The sequence below is a fragment of the Gobius niger genome, assembly GCF_951799975.1.
Source record: "Gobius niger genome assembly, chromosome: 11".
Taxonomy (NCBI): Eukaryota; Metazoa; Chordata; class Actinopteri; order Gobiiformes; family Gobiidae; genus Gobius; species Gobius niger.
The window spans coordinates 10,161,013-10,185,869 of NC_136862.1; the positions used below are offsets into that span (position 1 = coordinate 10,161,013).

Below are 24,857 nucleotides of genomic sequence, written 5' to 3' on the forward strand. Positions count from 1 at the left end.
AAAAAGTTTTTTTTCCATCTCAATTTTGTCACTTTTTGGTTGCACTTTCGTCAAGTTTGTTGTCACATTTTTGCTGCTCTTTTTGCTGAGTTTTTGTCACATTTTTTTTGAGTTTTTGTCACATTTTTTTGAGTTTTTGTTACATTTTTGTTGAGTTTTTGTCACATTTTTGTTGAGTTTTTGTCACATTTTTGTTGAGTTTTTGTTACATTTTTATTGAGTTTTTGTCACATTTTTGTGGCTTTTTGTCACCTTTTTGTTGCTCTTTCATCAGTTCATTTTGGCGCTTTTTTTGGGTTCTTATTCAAGAAGCTTTAAAGATTTGGGTAAAGCCAAACTGGAGAAAATGCGCTCGGTTCAGGTGGGGATTAAGAGGTTAATAGTTGTTTTGTTTTATGGCCAAATAAGCCCAGCTTCAATGAGAAGTGATAATTTAGGTAATTTTCCATAGCGTTTCTGTTCCTTCTGCTTATATTTTCTTTCCCACTGTACATCAAGTAAAATGTTTCTATACCACAGTCAAGAGTGATGGCACATGTGACATTTTACCCGGAACAAAATACAAGAACTGAAAGACTGATCTACTGCAGTTTCAAAAGCAGTGAGTTCCATTTATAAATCTGCCCACGGCTTAGCGCCACATTGTACTCAGGAGAAGCTTTTCCACTCACTTTTTTTCCACAACCTTTGTAAGTTTAAACCAGTGCATGACCAATATAAGCGACAGCTGGAACGCATTAGCCTCACCTGTGTGACTTTGATGTGATCGTGAGGCATGGGTTCACACAGGCCGGTCAGGTCAGGGTTGTAACTGCGACCGTCGGGGAACAAGTAGCTGCCAGGAGAAGAAATATGTTCATCAGTCTGTCAATATCACACTGTTGTACCTTGGATCTGACGAGGCCGTGGAATTCTTTACAAAAGTTTGCCAGATATTAGTTTGAGTAAAAATCATACTTTGTCTTGTGTGTTTAACAGAATAATTCAAGATAGATAGATAGATAGATAGATAGATAGATAGATAGATAGATAGATAGATAGACCTAATGATAGATAGACTTATAGATAGATAGATAGATAGATAGATAGATAGACCTATTGATAGATAGACGCATAGATAGACTTAGAGATAGATAGATAGAGAGAGATAGATAGATAGAGAGATAGACTTATAGATAGACAGACAGATAGATAGAGAGATAGAGATAGATAGACCGACTTGTAGATAGACAGACAGACAGATAGATAGATACATACAGTAGATGATAGATAGATAGATCGATAGAGTAGATGATAGATAGAAAGATAGATAGAGAGAGAGATAGAGAGATAGACTTATAGATAGACAGACAGATAGAGAGATAGAGATAGATAGATTGACTTGTAGATAGACAGACAGACAGATAGATAGATAGATAGATAGATACATACAGTAGATGATAGATAGATCAATCGATAGATAGATAGAGAGATAGATCGACCTATTGATAGATCGACTTATAGATAGACAGACAGATAGATAGATAGATACATACAGTAGATGATAGATAGATAGATAGATAGATAGATAGATAGATACATACATACAGTAGGTGATAGATAGATAGATCGATAGATAGATAGAGTAGATGATAGAGTAGATGATAGAGTAGATGATAGAGTAGATAGATAGATAGATAGATAGATAGATAGATAGATAGAGTAGATGATAGATAGATAGATAGATCGATAGATAGATAGAGTAGATGATAGATAGATAAATAGATACATACAGTAGATGATAGATAGATAGATCGATAGATAGAGTAGATGATAGATAGATAAATAGATACATACAGTAGATGATAGATAGATAGATAGATAGATAGAGTAGATGATAGATAGATAGATAGAGTAGATGATAGATAGATTGTACTAACAAATATCTAAGAGGTGTATAATAAATGAGTTCAACAAGTATAGAGCAAAATGTCTTGTGCGTTAATTAAATCAATCCTCCCGCAGTTTGTGCTGTTCATCTGTTAAAAATAATCCCTTTTGTTATGACAATATTATTTCGGTGTTGACGCGCTGTGAATAAAAACCACTACAACATGCCGTTCCTTAGCAATCACATCGACAAGTAATTGAAACTTCCAATATACATAAAACACATGATTGCGATAGACGTATATAGTTAAAAAACAAGCCTTTATGGATCCTTGAATGAGCGTAAGCAGATGTCTATCCCAAGCGTAGCTAATATAATCTGACAAAGACGCGAACGCAAGAGAAATGTACTGACAACACAAACGACGTCAGACAGCTGGGTGCCTCTTTTTAGCGCAGTGGTTAATTTGGAAAACATTTTGAAGCTGAAATTAAGAGAGTGACACATGAAAGCCGGTCTGATGGGCCCTCTCGTGCCCCCAGAGGTGCTTAGGCCTCCCCGCTTGATCAAAACCAGAGACGCTTCAAACAGACCCCTGATACTGGCACCCCCTTCCCGCCCCGCTACAGTGGAGCCACAGCCAATTGCCAGTGATGGATGACAGAAGTGAGACGTGGAGAAGAGTGCCTTTGAAGTTGTGTTGGGACTGTCAGATTAGGCTTTGTGGGAGGGATTAAGATTTAGGGAAATATCTAATGCTTTTCTCTTTGTTTTATGCTGTTGTTTAATAACTTGTACAAATGTTGGGTCAAAAATGATCCTGGTTTTAAATAATAATGCATTGGTTTTATATGGCGCTTTTCTGGACACTCAAAGATGCTTTATATTGCACTATTCATTCGCTCCAAACTCGGTGGTGGTAAACTGCTATTGTAGCCACAGCTGCCCTGGGGATTGGGCAGAGCAAAGGCGGTATGGCCACCAGACCCTCGTACTCATTGCGCTTCATACAAGGGTCTGGACTTTCACAATTGGGCTCCGTTATCAGGTGGGAGGGGTGAACTCCTTTGAAACAATTGGATCTGGTTTTCGCTAGTGTTTGAGTGAGTGAAGCAGTGATCAGCACTGCTCTTGGGGGCATTCCTTGCACATTCCAAGGCTTCAGTTTTAATTTCTAGATATTTGGGAGCCGAGCCAGAACGGCTTCCTTTACTTTCGTAACTGCCGCCATTGCCAAACTACAACAAGAAAAAGAGGCGCAAATGCTTGACGTCACCTACAAGCCCCGCCTCCCCCGCTCGCTGAATGGTTGAAATTCAACCGATGTAACGCGGCCACTGAGATCAAATCCAGACGAACATGTAGGGAAATGATAATTGAGTTTACGGATGGCTATGGCCAGGCTAGGTCAAAATGCTAAATGTGTTTTCATTCTAATTTAAAGGGACTATAAGGAGTTTAAAAATGTTAAAATTAAGTATTTTCCTCCCCCTACATGTTCCAGCCATGTCCTAATGTGTAGAATGAGCTCAGACCTGTTCATCACAACTGCCTCTAAAATCCTGCACTGTCACTCAAAAAGGTGTCACTTCGGCCCGAATTGCCGTCAAGCACGAGCTTAATTAATTTTATAAATATAGAAGGTGCAGTTACACATATGGCCTGAGGCGGCAGTAGTGAGTATAAAATGGCGAACTTGCTTCCAGCCCTTTTAATATAAATATATATATATAGTATGTACATTGTATACATATATTTTTTCCCCCGTCATGTCATGATAAGTTGAAGAAAAGTCCATGAAAGCTGCAAAGGTTGGTATACCACTGGATTTGCCAGTTTTCTACACAATACTGTCTAAATCGTTGCTTTGTTGTGATGTGCGGCCATCCAAAGAGTCATTACAGATTTGTCGCTTTGCCGGAACATTTCTCAGATCAAAAGTGATATTTTCAAAAATCCAAAGTGCATTTCCCAAAACAATCCACACAAACAGCAAAACTCAATGCATCAATCACAAAAACCAATGAATCCAAATGAAGCATTTCTGCCACAAAACATGTCAGAGGCCTTTGTGCAGCGTTTTGAACATCCCCATCAAAATGCTCCAACTCACACTCAGCTCCTGCAGAAGCTGTAAGATTCACAATGTTTCTAATTAGGAATAGGAACAATTATTGATTTTTACTCCATAGTACTGTATATGTACAGGATGCTGCGGTACTTATTTTCAATCTCAACTCTTGCTTTGCTGAAGCAGATGTTGCCTCATTATTATTCTCCAGGATTGAAGCAAAACACAACTTATAGTTGACTCCATATGGACATGAATTTCATGCGTTCCTTCTTATATAGCACACGCATCTAAACAACATAAACAAACTAAATCTCAGCTTAGGTTGCAGTAAAGTAGAAGTATGTGTGGCAATGGGGTGATTTGTCATAGCATATGTGTGTCTGATTAATACTGTATTTTCCATATTTGTGCAAATGTATATTATAATGTGTTCAGGCTTGATCACTAAACAGTAAAATGCAAAAAAAGTGTGGGAAAATACCACGGTTGACATATTATGACAGTCATACTCAAATGTTTTGATGGATGTGACAATGTAAACTAAGAGTACATGTAAAAACAGCAGAAAGAGTATTTGAAATAAAGTAGAGATGCACCGATACCGATACCAGTATCGAGTACCACATGCTTGTACTCATACTCGTACTCATTCATGAAGTCCCGATACCAGAAACCGATACCACTTGACGTGGGCCAGTGCTGCTACAGGACGCAGCTCTCCACTGAGGAGAGAAAAGAGCAACAAACTGGGGAATTCTTTAGTGGAAATACAATATTCCACATAGAGCTGACTTTATTACAGACGAGACTCCCTAAATCAGAGTCTGAGCTGGATTTAACCAGAGCTAAATGTTGAGCGTGGAGTCTGCAGTGCTTACAATTAACAGACTAATGTTAACTAACTTGCGGCTAACAGTTCTGGCCAGTCTTACGCCGCTTTATACCCAGGGGCTGCAGCAAAACAGTCAAAATGTCGTAGCTACTCGCTAAGTTGCTATAAACACACGAGAAAATCTTCACAGAGCTGAAGTAAAGGTGAATATAGACCATTTAGCTGCAGTAATAAGAAACCATCTCAATACTATTGTTAAATAAAAATACATGAATGAATAAAGCACAAGCATTGAGGAGCTTTTGGGCAGTGCAATAAATATGTAAAATAATATTGAATGGGAAAAAAATGGCATCTGTTCAATTCTGATATAACTTCTCTTAAAAGTGTAGTCTACTTTACCTAAGGAAATGTAAATGAGTAAATTAACTAATTACAAACCAATCTGCTGTGAAAAAGTCAGTCTATAAACTGTCTATTCACTTCAAAAAGTATTGGAAAGAAAATGTACTCGTATCGGTGTACTTAAATCAAAGTACTCGTACTCGTATCGGTTTTAGAAAAAGTGGTATCGGTGCATCCCTAAAATAAAGCACTTACACATTTCATTTGTTTTTCCGCAAACGCAAGAAAACGACTTCATGATTTCCAAAAGAAACTAAACCACCACTAAACATTTGAAACGGTCACTTCTGATCCGAGAAACGCGCCAAAGCAACTGAGTAAAGCTGTAATGTTTCCGCGGCGCTTTGTGGGACAGGCTTCGGTATGCGGGTCAGATGAAGCTGTGCGACACGTGGCCAATCACATCTGGTATTGCTCCCTGCTTGTACACAGTGGAGTTAGGAACAGTTGATCAATAGAGCGACACGGGGCGAGTGAGTGGGTGAGCGGTTACGTACAAGCCCTCCCTGTAGCCGTCGATGAGCGCCTGGAACAGAGGCTTGTTATGGGGGATGGTCTGCAGGATGTTGCCGTCGTTGGTCACATAGCCGATCGCCCACTGGCCCAGCCGCGTGCAGCTCAGTCTGAAGATGTAGCTGAAAACACATTAGCAAATACAATGCCATCACTTGTTGCATAAATAGAAAACATAATTGTAACCCTAAAGTCACAAATGCTCACACACTGAGAGACAGCTTCAATAACATCAATAACTGATAAGAACAAGGCATTCACACTTATTGTTTACCCAACAGGGACTGATATGGATTGCAACAGGATGCTAACGTGACCTCAGGCTGATGTATTTGTGAGAACTTCCTGGATATTTGCAAGAATGAAGTCATGGCATTCTTCACTTTCAGCTTTTTAAAACAACTGCAGGAATTTTAACAATGTCTTTGGGAATGTTGTTGTCGTTCCCTGGTGTCCACGTTCTGATGATGAGGATCAGAGCTGGGAAATGATGATTGAAAATAATAATGAAAGCAACTGTCATAGATATCGGGCCATAATTGTTTTATGAATCAAACTCAATCAGCTTGTAATACAATCCTTTTAGAAACTTTCTGCAGCATCTCTGATTTGTCAATGAATTAGGAAAAAGTTAGAGCAATTAATTACGTAAATGATCTGGTGGATGGCTAATTCTTTGGTAAATTACAGCATATTTTTTCTACATTTCTTTTCTCTTTTAATGAGCACAATCTTTCACCCAGCATGAACTAGCAGAAAGCCCAAGAAACTCCATTTGTTTGGTTTGTTGTATTTTAAAGGGACTATGCGGAGTTGAAAAATGTTAAAAGTAAGTATTTTCCTCCCCCTACATGTTCCAGCCATGTCCTAATGTGTAGAATGAGCCCAGACCTGTTCACCACAACTGCCTCTATAATCCTGCACTCACTCAAAAGTATGTCACTTCGGGTCTGAAGTGCCGTCATGCACAAGCTTGATATAGAAACTGCAGTTACGTTTAAGACCTGAGGTGGCAGTAGTGAGTATAAAATGACCAACTTGCATCTAGACTCTTTAAGGTAAGAAACTGCAGGTGAATAGGGAATCATTTTAAATTTAGATATATCAATTTGAAACTTTTAATGCAGATTGCTGGCATAAATAGGAGAAAAAAATGTATTGCAACTTCTCTGTCATTTAAAGGTTTCATATAAAAGGGGATTTTATGCCTAAAAATGTGTTTTCGGCATAAAATCTGAATAATGGATTGAGCCAGGTTTAAATGTATGACAATATTAGTTACAAAGGAGGGGATTTCGGATATCTTGTTTATTAGCAGAAAAATCTGTAAAAATTAAAAAATTAGATGTGGCCTTTGCTCTGCCTGATCCCATCAGACCTCGGGCGCTAAGCAGGGATGGGCCTGGTCGGTACTTGGATGGGAGACCGTTTGGGAACACCAGGAAGCCTGGGTGAATGTAGCGAGTGAGTGGTTGGTGGTGGTCGGAGGGGCTGATGGCACAGACTGGTTGCCTCGCTTCCATCAGTCTATCCGAGGGCAGCTGTGGCCACAATAGCACCACCACCAAGTATGGAGTGAATGAATAGTGCAATGTAAAGCGTCTTTGAGTGTCCAAAAAAGCGCAATATAAAACCGCATACATTATTATTATAACTATTATTAAAGATATTTCTTTAGCTGCTACTTATGTAGAAATATTGTCGTACTAATGTGAGAAAATGCATTTAAAATGAAAAATAAACTACAATCTACCGCGAAACACTGAATCAGTGCAATAACTACACATTGTGAAGATTATGTTTGTTTTTTCAGGTGAAAGTTTATTTGCTATTTTGTTCTTATAGTCAGACCTTTGTGTTGATTTCGTACCGACAGTTTCGGCGACAACTTCCTCAGAGACCAGACATGTACCAAATCAAAACAAAGGTCAGGCTATAAGGACCAAATAACATCATTAGTAAATAGACGACTGAAAGTGTATATGTTAAGAGACCAATCTGGCCCAAAACTGGAAAATCCATAAAAAAAGATCTAACATCAACTTGATAATTTTTCCCACTTTAACTGCGATCCTCACGTAGGCAGATGCTTAAAGCCCTCAATGGAGCTCTCAACCTGTTTAACCGCTGTCTGAAGAGTGTTCAAGAGGCCAGGTACTTTGACGTGAAAAGGCCCTTCTGTTTGATGGAGAATTTAACAGCCACAATAAGAGCTGCTGCTGATGCGTGTGCTCTGAGTCACTCGTGACACTGAGAAGAACAGACAAATAGACGGACACTTGAGTCCATTTTACAAAGCCACTGGAAGATGAAGAAGTTGATTTTTGACATTTGGCCATTGCAAATCTATCCAGGTCAATCGAATTATGTCCTAAACCTTATCCTTAACCTGCTGTAATAGAGGCTCTGAGCACTCATTTGGCCAGTCACAAGCCCATAAATGTGCGAGCTCCACTGGAGTATTCTCAAAATTGCTTTTATGAAGTTAATGTTAAGTACCTACTAAATGTATAACGGTGAACAGTAAAAAGGTACTTCTTGTGGCAGCCTTTACTTTGGGAGTTAAAGGGATATTTCAAGATTTTTGACATAGGGCCTCATTTCCTAGTTATCCAGAGTGTTGCTGGTTCCTGGAGATATTTTTTTTGTAATTCATGCAGTTCTTATGTTTGAGGAGTTTCGTGGCGCTAGGCTAATGCAAGGCTAGCGCATTTCTATGGTATCAGCTAGCCTGCATTAAAAACAGTCTTACGCACTCCACAGCAGTGTTAATTTTGACAACATACTTTAATTTAGTCTTAGTCCAAAAAATCGTTTAAATTTTAGTCTAGTTTTAGTCGAACTAAAATTGCAAGTAAATTTAGTCGACTAAATTTAAGACCAATTTAGTCGACTTTGCATTGATAATATTCATTATAATCATATTTAATCTTGTTCCTCTGCTTCATGGAGCAGCTGCACATGAACAAAGCTCAGAGCTGCTCCTTTGGCAGAGAATTTACATGATCTGAGGCTCTTTCAAACTGTCAACAGAAGTTTAGATGATTTTAGTCTCTCCTTTTCATTTTTATTTAGTCTTATTTTAGTCGACTAAAATATCTGGACATTTTAGTCATAGTTTTAGTCTCATGAGAAACTTTTAATTTAGTTTTAGTCCAATTTTAGTCGTCAAAAATATTCCTTTCACTAAAATTAAGACTAAATATTTTAGACATGAGGCCCTATGTCAAAAATCCTGAAATATCCCTTTAAGTACCTACTAAATGTATAACGGTGAACAGTAAAAACATGTACTTCTTGTGGCAGCCTTTACTTTGGGAGTTAAGGCAAAAACATAAGCTTGAATCTACTTTCGCAAGCGTCTGCCACAAGCAGTCCTTATACCCGAGAACCGGTAATTTCTTATTTTTTCCCTCGCTGTCATAAACTCTTCACTCTTGTCCTATTTTTGATCAAATCTCTGTTTGAACAACCTTTAGATTCTTCGGCGCCATCGAGTGATGAAACCCGGATGAACTTGAAGGAACTTTCCTCAACACCCCCCTCCCTCGCTTAAAGTCAAAACAAGTCTTATAGCAGAGATCGTGTTATTCTTCCCGTGGTTCGACGTGAACTTTCTACCTCCGTCTATATTTTATAAAACAAATCACCCACAAACAATGGCTGGTGCAGCATCTTTCAAGCGTTATCACAGAGGGACTTCCGCGCTCAAATCACTGCTGAATACAAAAGGAAATGGCTCAGCAGAAAGGGGAACAATCTGAATTTCAAAAAGATATGGAAGAGGAGAGGTATTAGAAATGCAGACAGGGTCCTGACCACAGTGTGATCCCACATCCACCAGGGTTTTCACCGGAGTTTATGCCTCATTTTGTCGAGGCTTGCAAAGCGATAAAACACTGCCTGAAGCAAGAGAGTATACATAATGTGTACCATTTAAAAGAATATTAGACAAGGTTCAAACAAGGGGTGAAACAGGGGCAAAACACGCTCTGAATTTTTGTTATTTCATTCAGAGAAAATTACCATAATGTGTCCCCAGATATGGAGTAACATCGAATCTGTATTAAAAGACATTTATGTTTACATTTCTCAAAGTTTGGTTCTCAGATCAGTTATCTAGTCAGGCCAAAGAATCTACACTCTTTTTCTATTTGACACAAAGATGTATGTATCAAAACAAACATGGCGGCTTATGCAAGTATGAAAAAAAGAAGAATGAAGGTGAGAGAAGTTGGCTCTGAACTATTGAGTCACAATTTCTGACAATTAAAAGGAAGGAAGAGAATACCATGAAATTATATGTATATGTATTATATTTATTTATTATTGCGCTCTACAAATAAACTCATTTGAAATCCCCCCCTCTAATCTCTTATCTGATAAATTCCCAATAATCAATCAGCTGATTTCCATGCGTTGGCACAGTTTCTTTGTATAGTGACGCAACAAACACAGCATTACGAATGATTCTTTTGGATAACATTTGCTCTCTGCACATTGGATCCTTTAACCTGTTGTACATGTGTAGCAGCTTTACCAACCAAGCCATTGGGGGGGCACTGAATTCTGCAGGTTGAGCTTTCAAATGAGGGAAGGTGCATGCAAAAAACCTCAGCATATTGTCCACTGACAATATGCTGCATCTGAGTCACATTTGTATTGGCAGAAAAGGCTCTGACTGATTGGGCTGATTGTGTTGTCCGCATCAATTATGAATGAATTGTTACCACAGGCACTCAACACTCATATCAGAAAGTGCAGGGGCTGGCACTACGACACACAGGGCGCACTGTAGGGCTGTGCAATTAGGCGAAATTCGATTACAATTTCGATTATTACACTAAATGATTACAAAATTCGCATAATCTAAAAAAAAAAAGATTTTTATTTTTTTTGCAAAGCAGACTTTCCATTCATTTTCATTTCACGTGCCGTGGCTCATGCTTTTGCCTGACATAAAAACAAACGGCGCTGTGTGATTATGTCATCAGGCCGCGCTGCTCAGTTTACTTGCGCTGGTGTGAGGACTGGCCAGCAGGGGGCAGGTGTAAAACAGAGACCTCTCCTTAATCGAGGCATATTTTAAATCATTTGTACTTTTATGACTGTTCAGAAAACAGAAAATATTCATCGTTAAGAAATGCATAAATAAAATACATACTTTTTTTTAAAGGCAACAAATAATCGTGATTTCAATTATGACAAAAATATCGTATCGTGATTATTATTTTTTCAATAATCGAGCAGCCCTAGCGCACGGAGACGGCCACACCGTTGAGATCTGTATTGCAGATTTCTCTCACTTTCGTTGTGTTCCCGGCGTCTTCCCAGCGTGAACGTGTGTGGGTGAGCGAGCGCCTGTGTCCAACTGTTTTCATGTCCAGACTCATCCGACGCGACCGGCCTCCCCCACATGCAGCTGCGACCGTGCTGCGCAAGGCCGTCTGTCTTTGGTAACCGTCTCGCTTCAAAACAATGCTTTTCACGTGAATCACTGGGTTATCGGCAGCGCGTACGCACATTTGCATAGACTCGCCAGCGCACACTCCCGCACGCCCACGTCTCCAATCCTGTCATTATCTGCTCTGCTCTACCGTGCTGCCACATGGAGCGGCTAATCACAGGGCATGGCTCCGCTCGGGGCAACGCACAACCACTAGCTCTCCCTAAATCACTACTCCAGTTTTTTAGAGTTTGTGCTTCTCTTTTGGCCAAAAACCTGCCACGTGTATATGGGTGGAAATACCCCTTTTGGAGCGGCACCAGACGAGGACGGCATGGTTTTGAGGAAACATTTAATGGCAATTTGCATTGACTGTGTTTGATTTTCTGAAAATCTGAAAGCCTCTTTAAAAAGGTGGCAAAATAGCGACAAAAACATGTCCGAAAAGCTACAATAACAAAATAAAAAGGTGACAAAAGCACAACATAGAAGTGACAAAAACATGACGAAAACACAACAAAAAAGTAACGAAAAAAATGACAATAAACAACAACAAAGCAGTAACAACGAGCGACAAAAACATGCCAAAAAAGAAACAATCACAACAAAAAAGTGACAAAAAGAGACGAAAACATGACAAAATCGCGCCAACAATGTGACAAAAAAGTTACAATCAGTTTTCTTTCAAATGAAGCATTACACTGTTGCTCTCCAGCTGTGAATGGTGTATGAAAATTAAACACATAACACTTAAGTGGCATTGCTTGAGGACATGTTGATGGAGTAAATTTAAAGTGAGTGTTTGTTGGAGGCTCTTGGCACTAATTCTGTTTCTGATAAGATGAGACACAGACAGGTATTCATGAAATTTTCAATGTACAAAACACTACAGACCCTAACTTAAAAACAAAATAGGTTTTCATAAAAAAAACCACACACAATTTTCATGTATTTTATGCTCTATTTGAGTCTGTGTTTACTAAAAAATGATTAATCGACTACAAAAATAGTTGTCGACTATTTACGGTTTATTAAAATATAGCAATAATAATCGTGATCGAAATATTGCACCGCCATATCGCATATTGTGTAAGCCTTAAAGGGACTATACGGAGTTTAAAAATGTAAAAATTAAATGTTTTCCTCCCCCTATATGTTTCAGCCATGTCCTAATTTGTAGAATAAGCTCAGACCTGTTCACCACAACTGCCTCTAAAATCCTGCACTGTCACTCAAAAAAGTGTCACCTCGGGTCCGAATTGCCGTCATGCAAGAGCTTAATATAGAAGGTGCAGTTACACGTATGGCCTGAGGTGGCAGTGGTGAGTATAAAATGGCTAACTTGCATCTAGCCCCTTTAATGCATAATATATTCCAATGAAAAAAGATTATTTTACTGTTTCAGAGGAAATAAAATTCCCAAAGTAACTGCTGCCTTTGCGACTTGCTAATCATGGTCATTCATTTCAACTAATCCTGCTGCCTTAACATAGGTGCAAAAACCCGCCTGGAGTGGCACCGGACCAAATAGGACATGTCAGCAATCTCTCCTCCAAATGCAACGGCTTGACACCGCGTCTGCTCGGCCAGCTTGCAAATGACGTCCATTATTTTTGTGATGGTAATTTGTGTTGAGCGGCGAGACGTAGTTGTCAAGCTAGCGGAGAATGCATACTCAGTGTTAAGGTTATCCAGGGGGTGTGAGGATTTGACTCGAGAAGAAGTGTGACTCATATAACAATCAATCTATCTATCAATCTATGCGCAATTTATTAAAAAAATAAAAGATGACTCAAGTAAACGCGGTCCCTGATTGCGACCGTACACTACTGATGCAATCCACTTACCACACATCGAGACGAGACCGGTTACCGTTTTTATTTCAAGCCCCGACTAAAATAAAAATGGCATGTTTTATTGCCATTTAAACGTTACACATTGAATCTATTTCCATGGCTTTGTTCCCCTCTCTGGAAGCGTACAGCTGTTCCTTCTGATCCGGGCCAGTCGGGGCTGATTTGCTAAAATGTGAAACAGATCTTTGGCGGGGGAGAGGGGATCATCACACGCTACTGCCTTCACAAGCTCCGAAACAAAGATAGAGCTTGTTTTATGAATATACACACCGCGGCTATAAGGAGCTCGCTCCCGGGTACGGGTTCAGAGGTGCGACTTGTTTATGACACGTATAATCCCCGGCTGAAAAAGCACATAAATGTTCCTCGTCTCTGAGTGATAGCAGTGTCTTTGAGGCCGTTTGCAGACTGCTAAATATTCATGAGCATATGTGCGGACCGAGGAGATCAATGCTTATATCCGTGGAAATTGGATCCTGAGACACCATGTTGACTTTCAGACCTGGCTGGGCTTGTGCGCAGAGATAACAACAAGAAGCAGCAAGTCGCCGGCGCAGAGAGCTCGTCGTAAGTCAAGGGTAAACAAATGTGCACTTTTTCCAATCTACACGGGGTCAGTCTGTGTCACGCCTTGTTTATTCATCTTCAGAACTATATATTTGTTATCTAATCACTAAAGCATATGTGTTTTAAATAGGGGTGGGACTTAAACGCGTTCATTTCGATTAAGTAATTACAAAGATTTGAACGTGTTAATTTTTTTAACGCAATTAATCGTATTTCCGCCGATTTCCCCCCCAAGCTGGAACTCCCGGGCCGGAACCTTTCTATTTGCGTGTTTCTGGTACGCCCGTATATCTGACGCACATCCGCCCACAACAGCAATGGACGGAGACGCTTCACTCGGCCCGTTGTGAACTCAGTTTAGTTTTAAAAAACCTCCTGACGAGACGATAGACACTGTACTGCTGTGTGCAGGTTGTGTTAAAAAGAGTTTGCCTTCCACCGTAGTTACTCACGTCTAAAATACCATCTCAGTGTAAAACATGTTGGACAAACACAGACGTCCTCGATGCTAATGCTAGCGTTAGCCTCAAACAAACGCTCCAGCCACGCCCACTCTGAGCCACAATAACCCTAACCCTTGTCAGGATAAGAAATGTTTACTGCAATAGTTAAACACTTAAAGGCACTGTTTTATGGCCCTTATATGGCCTTTATTTATTTTTTAATTTCATATAAATGTGGCATTATTATTACTGTATATTGTACTCTACAAGTTACATGAGTGATACATGAGGGTTCCTAAAACACTTGAAAGCTAAATAGCCATAAATGCACTTTGCCTCTGTTACTTGAGTAACTATACAAATTAACAATAATAAATACATTTGTTGTTGAACTCATGTTTCTGTCTAATTATTGAATAATTTAGGTGCATAAAAATTGCTGTTTTTGGTTTTCGATTAAAATTCTTTACTCGAGTCCCACCACTAGTTTTAAATTGTAAAATGAGTTGCAAGTTGCACATGCAAAAATTAGTTTGAATTGTAATGTCTGAAGTTTTGTTAGATAAGATAAGATAAGATTCAAAGGCATTCAATCATATAAAAAAACGCAACAAACAGAGCAATTACACACAATGCAAACACATACAAATATAGGCTGCTGTGCTAATGTTGATGCTGCTTGTTCATGGTCATTATTGCAGATGGGATGAAAGTAAGCCCTTTCATGCATTAAATGACAGAAACAATTCAACATTTGATGAAAATGTTGGCCATTTTCGTGCTTTTCTATGTAAAACAAACTGTCAGCAACCACATGCAAAACACCAACAAAATTCTTACAAGATAAGGGAGTTTGGCAAGATTTTAAAACTGCGGAAAGTCGAAGTCTTTACAAATTCACGTAGGATTACGTCAGGCTGTGGGAAGAGCTCGGGGGATCAGGAGGAGCATTGTATGAACTAAGAATATTCACCGGGGAATATACAAACATTACTCAAAAATGTGACTCAAAACACAAATCCAAGTATGTTTTTTGTTGAGGGAACAACATAAAAAGTTGATTTTACATATTACCCCCCTTTCAGCATTTCACAAGTTGCTTTGCGCTTCCTCCGCTGGAAACACAAGCCACCATTTTTTAGTTAACGGCAAGCAAACAAATCAATGGGCCGTGATGAATGTCTGATAAGGACACTGTGCGACAAGATCCACAACATACAGATAGGAGTAGTAGATTATGCATATGTTCTCTTAATCGTGAAAGCAAAACCCTTGATATAACGTGCATGTATATAGAACAAACATTGAAATAGAACACACCTGCCAGGCTTGTTGATGTACTTGTGCAGCCGCGCTTTGACCTCGTCGTAGGTCAGAAACGCCATGTACCCCGGGTGCGTCACCGCCAAGAAGTTCCAGTTCCTCAGAATGGATCCCCACGGCTGCAAGAGAGAGAGCGGCGATAAAAGTTAAACCCCAACACAATCATTTTTCATATCACCATGAGGCGCGGATGAAAACAAATATGCCGACTTGGCCGTGTCCAATCCTCTGGCCGTCGCTAAATTAAACAATAAACTGAGGGGGGGACGAGCCTGTGTGATACGAAGCCAGCTTGGCCACTCGCGTTTTGGGAAGAGGCGAGTTGCCGAGTGGCCAGTTGTTTTTGGATGTCTTTACGGCTGCTTTGAGGTTGTCTGCAGCGAGGAGATAGTCCGATGCCAAGTCATGTGAAGCAGAACAATAAGAGCCACCATTTGCTATTGCTGGAGCCTTTGCCAGAAGTGCTCTCTAACTTGCAGTAAATGTGTTTGTTTCACCTGATAACAAATAGAGCGCGGGACTGAAACCACCGAATTCACATCTGCAACGTTATAATGAACCTCTCGCTTTGGCATATTTGGGCGTTACATTGCTTTGACATTTTGCGACTGAACACCAGACTGCACACTAATTGCGCTGCTGGCATTGACGGAGAAGCCGTTTACCTAAATGAAGAGCTGAAGTTCGGAGCTGTTGTGTGTCGGGGGCTAATGCCAGTTGGCTGCGTGTGTCGCCAAGTGCCACAACATTTCAATCGTGCCCGTTAGCTCTGGATACAATGATCCGCTGGACGCACCGTCAGGCTGCACTGGCACGGGGCTAAAACTCAAGGGTACGGCAGTGGTTTTAACTAGGATGAATGGGCAACTGGGGGTAGGCCTACACCAAATCTATGAGTTATTAGAATGACAGATGGAGAGAATAAACATTATGCCATACAACAGGGGTCGGCAAGTTTGCGTTGAGGCGGGCCAATTTCCATCATCGCCAAAACACCAAGGGCCGACCCTCAACATTGTAGCCTTGTAGAACTTTTTTTCTGCAAATGCCAAAGTTTTACATTAGTGGTTCCCAAGTCGGGACCCAACGTTACCCTTGGATGACAGGCCCAAATAACCCAAATAAAACCTTAATTTGTCATATATCACACATAATATTGTGTTTTCCCACAAAAGTTTTTATTGAACAAGCGGTAGATATGCCTTTAAACCTGAAATTCCATGCAGTTTCAGAGGGAAATATTGAAAAAAAGTTTCCTATAGACTTGAGACCCACTGAAAAAGGTTCTGTGACCCACTTTTGGGTCCCGACCCACCAGTTGAGAATCACTGTTTTACATTACATACTGTAGGACCAAGTGGGATATTCTGCCAGGGCATTTTTAAAATACTGACACTATTTCTTCCATTTTTAGAGTACTGTAAAAGGAACACATAGTGTTGCTGAACCTAGACCTTTGGGCCAGGCAGTGTATATAACTATATAACAAGTGAAAACGTATAATGAATAGTGACAACGATAAATTAAATATTTTCCTGTGGTTAATCTTTTAACCCCCACATGAACCAAGCACACACTTTTAAGTCATGTATTTATTATGTTTACGCAACTTTTTTGTTCTACTTGTTTATATAATACAACTTAAAGGCCCTATACCAATTGTTTTGGTCAAGTCATGGGACGAAATGTGTTTTGTTCTCCTTTAGTATACTGTAAACTCAGACATGTAATACTGTGCGTCTAATTATAAAGCATTTGTATAAATTTCATGAAGTTTCAGTTAGATATTTTATCCAATCGAGTTATACACACAGTACTTTACATTCACAAGTAGCCACAAAGTCAAGCTATTCACCAGACCAGTCACCTTATTACTAAACACTCTGATTTACAAAGCTTTTACTGAACGGTAATCTCTGCACATGGCTAACGTTAACACTACAAGTGAGTAAGAGTTTTTCTGCTAAAACTTAAAAAATGTTAGACGTACATTGTGTCATTGTAGTCTGGAACCTTTTCACCTAGAGCTGAAGGCAGCAGGTGTTAGTGGTTGGATTGTAATACAAACTGGAGGCTTAAGGGCTCAGGCATAAAAGAAGTTTAGGCTGTGGTTTTGCTTGAAAGAAAATTGCTAAAATCGGTGAGTCACTTTGGCAGCCTCATTCTCTGGGGTTTTATTCATAAGCCTATTCAAATCACTATGAAACATTTTCCAAGGTATTAAAGGTGCAAATTATACCCAAAAACATTAGTTCCTATTGTGTCAGGCTAGGGTTTGCCGTTGGGGAGAATGTAAAGGTTACAGACAAATGTTGCTATTGGAAATGTTCTTCAAACGGTGCCTGTGGTGACTCAGTAGGATTGCGATAAACCTTTGTGAAAGCCATTTATTATTTATGTGGAGCATTTATTAATATTGATGGAGGCAAATAGATATGTATTATTTGGCAATGAAGGCCCAGATGAAAAACAGTCTTTGTAAAGTCATAGCAAGCAAAGAGGTTTAAGTGTATCCTTCTGGTTAGTCTTAATTGTGACACATTGTGATTCTTTGTTACTCGAGTCAGTGGGTGTATTACCACCACTTCTCCTTCCCACCTGAATTCTCCTCTCATGATTCAAAAGGCCTGGGGCATTTCGGTGAGCACATCATTTGCCAAAAAAAAAAAGACCTTCTGCATTCACGACTAGCATTTATTATAGAAAGTCCGATTTCAAAGCCCCACTGCCAGGTTATGTTCCTACGTCACAAGAACATCATGCCAGCGATACAAAACAGCCTCTTCAGGATTAGCTACATAGTGGTAATGCTATTTTATTTTTGAAAATGTAAACCTCATGTTTAGTAGCCACAACAAAACGGCAACATCTCTGCAGTCAATTAAAATCCAAAGCTAAAACTTTTAGAATAAATATAACAAAAAGCAGTGTGGTTTAAGCTGAACTAAGTCACTTATGCCTCTAGAGGCCATAAGCGGAACTGCAGGTGTCATAACATGTTCCGTTTTTTTTTTTTACTCATTAATTGTCCGTGAGAGTAAATACTACACTGACAGAAAAGACATTACACAATGGAGATTATTTTTTCACTCAAACTTGGCTGTAAATACTGCTAAAGTACCACTAGCCCGCAGTTAGCTTTGCCAGTTGCCTGTGAGCTTCTTCTTCATGAGTCTATTAGTGTGTATTGATGGCCCCGACCCGGAGACAGGGAAGTTGCAAGTGTGTTTTTTTGGCCAGAGACACCAGGGGGAGATGAAAGACCCCCAATCATCCCATTAACACTTGTTTTACCCCCAGAAGATATACGAAAAGGATTTATTAAAGGCAAAATAAAGTAAATAAAATAAAATAAAAAAAAGTATTTTCCTCCCCCTTCATGTTCCAGCAACTGCCTCTAAAATCCTGCACTGTCACTCAAAAAGGTGTTAATTCGGGTCTGAAGTGCCGTCATGTATGAGTTTAATATAGAACCTGCAGTTACGCGCAAGACCTGAGGTGGCAGTAGTGAGTATAAAATGACCAACTTGCATCTAGACCCTTTAAGGTAAACAAGTTACTTAGTTCTTCTTTAAAACTGTATTTTTAGAAACAATAGAAGTCTTTGGTGCCAGGCTTTTAAGCTGTTTTGACACATTTAAAGGCCCTATTGGTTTCCATGTTATTGTGAACCTTCTGGAGTCGCACTTAGCCACTAGGGGGTGGTATTGCAGTAATCTCAGCACCCCGCCATGACAACCAAAAAGAAATGCTTTCCTCGCCCATTGCATCCAATCAACAACTCATCGCTGCATCCTATCACACCTTCGCCCCTGCCAATCGTCACCAAGGATTCCATAGTTAACCTTTCTCCTCCACAGCCTCATCTGATGGCTAGCTTTGCTATAACCCACCTCCATCCCATCACCGCCTCTGCCTGGATCTTTCTCTGACCTCCCATTCCACCACCGCTGTCCACTCGGCCCCGGGGAAAGACACCCTCATCTAACCTGCTCATGCATATAAACGTCAATTCATAACACCTATGTCCTCTGCTGGTGCCTGAGTGCCAAAACTTGTATTTATACATGCCAATAAAGCTTTCTAATTGATGCTTTTGTTTCTCACCAGGTTGAAATGTCACGCAGTACGACTTTCAAAGGAGGCAAATTCAATTAGTAAATCACAAACACTGCACTTATTCAGTTAACAATCAAACAACAAACGCAGCAAGAATCCCAGAAATCCCATTAGACCTTTATTATAGAGATTTTATGAAAAACATGTAATTCCTGTGATAGTTTGGCAAGTGTTCTCTCAAATATTCCTGGACAAAATGCAATGTATTTACTCATTTGTATTTGTTTTAGTGGGGATATAAACAAGACACCGTGACACTAATCCGGACCAAATCGTTCTTCAAGCGCTCGCGGTCTCATTTTTCACGGCGGGACTGAGCACGTAAGGCAACAAAAGGTTCTGCCAAACTAAAACATGGCTTTGAGGCCCCGGACGCCCACACAGCATCTTGAGGCCACATGGTGCAGGAGGCAGAGAGAAAAGCCACACACATCCACACAACACCGGTCCACGAGCAACGCAAATAGAGGCACAAAAATCATCAAACAGGGCTAACATTCTCCCTTTGCGCCTCCACTGTTGCAATCAAAAGGCTGGAGAAAGGTTTTGATCATGCGGGTCACGCGGTTTCCGTACGCCTGCTTTGTGACATGAAATAATTGGTAGCAAAAATAGAAGGACGAAAAGCCATCTGCATGCACAAAACAAACGCAACCTGTGCCTTTAAACCTGATTAGGAGAGGAAGGAGGGCAGATTATTTTGGTTGCAGCCAGGCTTGGTTTGACTTTCTACAGCTCTTAACAAGAATCTCACTGGAAAGGTCACATTCAGTTTCAAGACACATATAAAAATGCATCATGGTAAGAATAGCATAACACATTAAGTCAAGTTAATCTGAAAACAAGCTGAGGACTTAACTGATCCGTAAGAAGTGATATGCTTTGGCTTATTGTGTGCTTGTATTGTGAACATAACGCGGTTAAAGGCTTTGAGGTGGAGATGTTCAGCTGACTGTGTGCCGCTACCACACGTTACTTTTGATGACATTCAAGCAAGTGATAAAAGATGATTCTGTGAATGCAAACCGAACAACCAGTTACACTCCAGCCCAAGAACCATGGATATTTTAATTCAATCCCACTGCACTTCTCAAAACAATTTGTGCAGAAGGAGATGAGGTTTTAACTCAGCCAACTCAGAAAAAATCACTTCCTCAATAACTGACGGAAATTATAAACATGACAAAGTGTTACTACAGGCTACAGGCTGTATCGATTTGCTTGTTAGGTCGGGACAGTGCATGTTAATGAACACAAATGGGACTCATGCATGTAAACACACCACGCCTGATTATACCCATGAGCTCATTTCTATCCGTTGTCTCCAAATGGACCAAACACATTCTCACTCAACCTGGCCTCTAGGGCAAAGCGATATGGCCTGACATCTCTATCACGATATAAAAAAGAAATATCATGAGAATGGTTTATCTGAGGATATAATTGACAACGGACCAACTACTTCAAAATTCCAGCCTTACGCCTTTTAGGAAGAGTAATGCAAAGATATTTCTGTCTCTTTTACTATACTAGTTTCCTCACAAATATGATCTACTCGAGCAGGTTACATCCTTCATTTCATTTTACTTTTTAAGCACCTCCCCCTGTGTTTATGCTGCTCTGATGGAGCTTGACATAAATTATATCGTGTCCACAACGATATAAAAAACTACAATCCATCCATCCATTTTCTTCCACTTTATCCGGGGCAGCAGTCTCAGCAGAAATGCCCAGACTTCCCGATCCACACACACCTCCTCCAGCTGTTCTGGGGGGACCCCGAGGCGACACCAGGCCAGCTCGGAGACATAGTGTTATAAAATTACAATGATATAAAAAAAATTATATCGCGATAACTATATGCGATACAATAAGGCCCAACTCACTGGCCTCTTGTACTTTTCTGTTTGTTCGTGGGAACCGGGACAACCAGAGCGCCCGGAGGAAACCTATGCAGACATGGGGAGACCACGCGAACTCCACACAGAGAGGCCTCATCCACAGCACAAGCAGTAACTGCGGCGTCACCGTGATGCCCCATGAATGACAATGAATTAACTACATCCGTTTATACATAAGCCTTTCCTTTGTATGCCAATAAGGACATTTCTGTGTTCACAATATTTCCAGCCACAAAAGAAGCTACCACACACACAACATCCCACACAGTTATTACATATGAATAGAGCCAGCTTTACTTTTTTTTAGACTTGAAACATCACATTTAGCTCCCTTTAATACACATTTAAATACCTGACCTCGAAACTGGGCCAGGCTCTATCATTCATTGAAAGTAGCATTCGCCAAGAACCAGCCCAGTCTGTGCATCATTGTGCTCTTGAAACTGTAAAATCATCTGTTCCTCATGTTGTCTTAAGGCTATCGTGAATGTGTTGTAAAGGAGGAATGAGTGCGCAAACCTGAAAAAGGCGAGTGAAGATGTCAAACTCAAACACAGAGATGTAGTCGTTGCAGGTGAGGTCGATGGTGGACTTCAGGGCCATGGCTTCCAGGCCGGAGCTGATGGGATGCACTTCGTGAAGGCACTGTCGGAAAACTTTCCATGGCACTATTGTCCTGAAAAAGCAAAGAGCACACACATGATTACTGGTTACACCGCTCAATAGGTGTTTATATACACTTAGGAAATGAAATGAAATGAAACAAAATCTTGGATTGACTTGAACTGAACACATGCTCCACACAGAAAAGCCAAATAGAGGACGCAGAAACTTCTCTAAAAGTCAAATGATCCATTTTACAAAACTTCAAGACTGCATATGTGGATTTACTTTGCTGTGAAACTATCATTTTGGCTTCAAGTTCTCTTTATGAATACAAGACGGCGCAAAATTCATATAGCCAGAAGCCACAAAACATCACAAAATAACTGAATCCTCCATTTAAGATTTATATTTTTTTGCAAGCACTGCCTTTACAAAACAAAACAAAGCATAGCAACTTAAAAATGTGTGTTTAACTATGATGAAAAAGCAAATTAACAACATTTTGGTTTTAATGTATAGTTCTATGGTACCGAAAAGTGTATGGTTTTGAAATGCTTTAGCAACTTTCACAATTGCAATATTTGAAAGTGATCTAATCTTGCAGTTTTTCGGATATCGTGCAGCCCTGCTAGAAAAGAAGTCGACTCATTAGTCCATGAAACATCAAATGAAATATCAATTCAGTTACAAGTTTTCTCCAAACACCAGGCAGATCAAATTGTCTTATTAAATCTGCCCTTTTCCTTTGATAGCCTCATGGGAGCCAGACAAAAACTAAAAGTACTATCTCTTTGCGTAATTGTTTCTGTCAAATGTCACATCACCAAATATATGCCACAGACTGAAAGCAGCAGCCCCTGCGCCCTCTGTGCTCTGGTGATGAGATAAATGTGGACAATCTCTCACTATTGTGTTTTACTTCCTGACATAGTCCACTTCAAATGCAGCGACGGGTCAATGGAAGAACATTCACTCTTCAAATTATGGTCATGCCTAGAGAGTCGGGGCATCTTTCAATGGGAGCAGAATGGCCCGGGTCACTTGAGAGCAGTTCCATTTGTTGGGGGCCACTCGATAAAGCCACGGTGGGTGAGTGACCGATGGGGCTTGTCATTCTGTGGGGCTAAAATCAAGCTCCAGCTGAATTAAACTGTATTATTCAACATTTCTGCCCTTCTGCACAATATTATAGCAACTCATTACCAATGTAAAGGATTTGACTAGTGATGATGCTTTTCTGAATGCTTTTCCAAACAAGAAACAGCTGTTGCTAAGCTAGCTTTGTTTCGTTAGTGATTTTTGGCTAGGGCTGCGCAATGTATTGGCAAAAAAATATCGTATCGTGACATTTGGTGATTCGAGAAGCCACAATATATCACAACCTCACTAAAGTCTTCATCGGACTGAGGTTTTAGTTGAATATTTAGTAACTGCGATCAATTTCAGTCTTGTTTTGGTCCTGATGTAGTCTTTTTTTAAGTCTTTTTTTGACACAGTTTGCTGAAAAACTTTGTGTTTAAAGCAGAACTACATAACTCATGCCCCTAGAGGTCATAAGTGCCGTCGTAGCATGTTGCGTTTTTTTACTCATTAATTGTCCGTGAGAGTAAATACTACGCTGACAGAAAAGACAAAGGGACAGAGGGATATTGTACATTCAGTTACACAATGGACATACATTTTTTTTCACTCAAACTTGTTTGTAAATACTGTTTAAGGGGCGCTAGCCCACAGTTAGCTTTGCCCATTAGCCTGTTAGCTTCTTCTTTGTGATTCCATTAGTGTGTACCGATGGCTCCGACCTGGTGCAGGGAAGTTGCAATTGTGGTTTTCTGGACAGAGACACCAGGGGGAGATGAAAGACCCTCAAATCATCAACACTTGTATTACCTCCAGAGGGACTACGCAAGGGATTTATTAACTTAAACAAGTGACTTAGTACTGCTTTAATTAGAAAGGAACATATTGTTTTGAAATGGTTTCGTGAAATATCGCAATATTACACAGCGGTGTCGCATATCTCTGGTTCAGCCCTACTTTTAGCAAAACATTAACTTGCCTTAATTTTATCAGGGAATAATTTATTCTTTATTTGTTTATTTGGTCGAGACAAGTTCATCCTGGCCTATTGTACATGTTTTAAACGGTAGAGGAAACCAAAGCACCCGAAGGAAACCTACATAGACACAGGGATAACATGCACACTCCACACAGAAAGGCCACATCTGGCTCGGGATTGAACCCAGAACTTTCTAGCTGTGCCGCACAATGCTAACCACTGTGCCACTGTGTCAGCCAAGCGTCCACCAGTCTGTCCCAGGGCAGACTAAATGTGTGTCAGGTTTAACTAAATGGGATTAACTTTCTGATAGCAGCTGACACAAAACTATAATTAGGATTCTACTCTGCTCTTGTCAACAAAATCCCATTAATGTTTTAGTCAGAAAAGCTCATCTGGCATCAACACCAAGTCACATTACTTTCCCCCCTCATTGTCATGCTCAGCGTGAGCAGGATTATCTTGCAAATACCTAAAAGCATTGCTTTTATCCATGTGACTGAGCCATGTGAATGACAACCAGGACAGGTGTACCTACAAAAAGTGTAACGGCAAACTCAAAACAGCACTTAGAAAGAAGGGTGGGAAACATGATGAGATAATATTGAATTATGATCTGACCCTGTGATGATCTGACATTTTGGGGAGACTATGATTCAGTGCTTCTCTGTTTAATGCAATAATACTGTACTCTCAATAAAACTGTCCGGTCGAAGAAGAAGAAGAAGAAAAAAAAAGTGTTATAAAGCCTACGGGCCAAAAAACCCTTTATAAAATGTGTGTAAGTGAAAGTGGCATTGTCTAGCTGCTATGATGACAAATGTTCCTCCACAAGAAACAGGA

General features: G+C 40.0%; 1 protein-coding gene across 1 annotated transcript in view; it reads right to left on the reverse strand.

The window, feature by feature from the left end:
• cblb (Cbl proto-oncogene B, E3 ubiquitin protein ligase) overlaps window positions 1-24,857 on the reverse strand; it is a 90,264-nt gene that overhangs the window by 34,662 nt on the left and 30,745 nt on the right. Inside the window, exons 5-8 of the mRNA XM_079565588.1 lie at window positions 21,869-22,025; window positions 15,327-15,448; window positions 5,679-5,816; window positions 748-835 (exon numbers count right to left, since the gene is read on the reverse strand). Of these exons, the coding sequence (XP_079421714.1) occupies window positions 748-835; window positions 5,679-5,816; window positions 15,327-15,448; window positions 21,869-22,025 (505 nt within the window). The remainder of the gene's footprint in view (window positions 1-747; window positions 836-5,678; window positions 5,817-15,326; window positions 15,449-21,868; window positions 22,026-24,857) is intronic.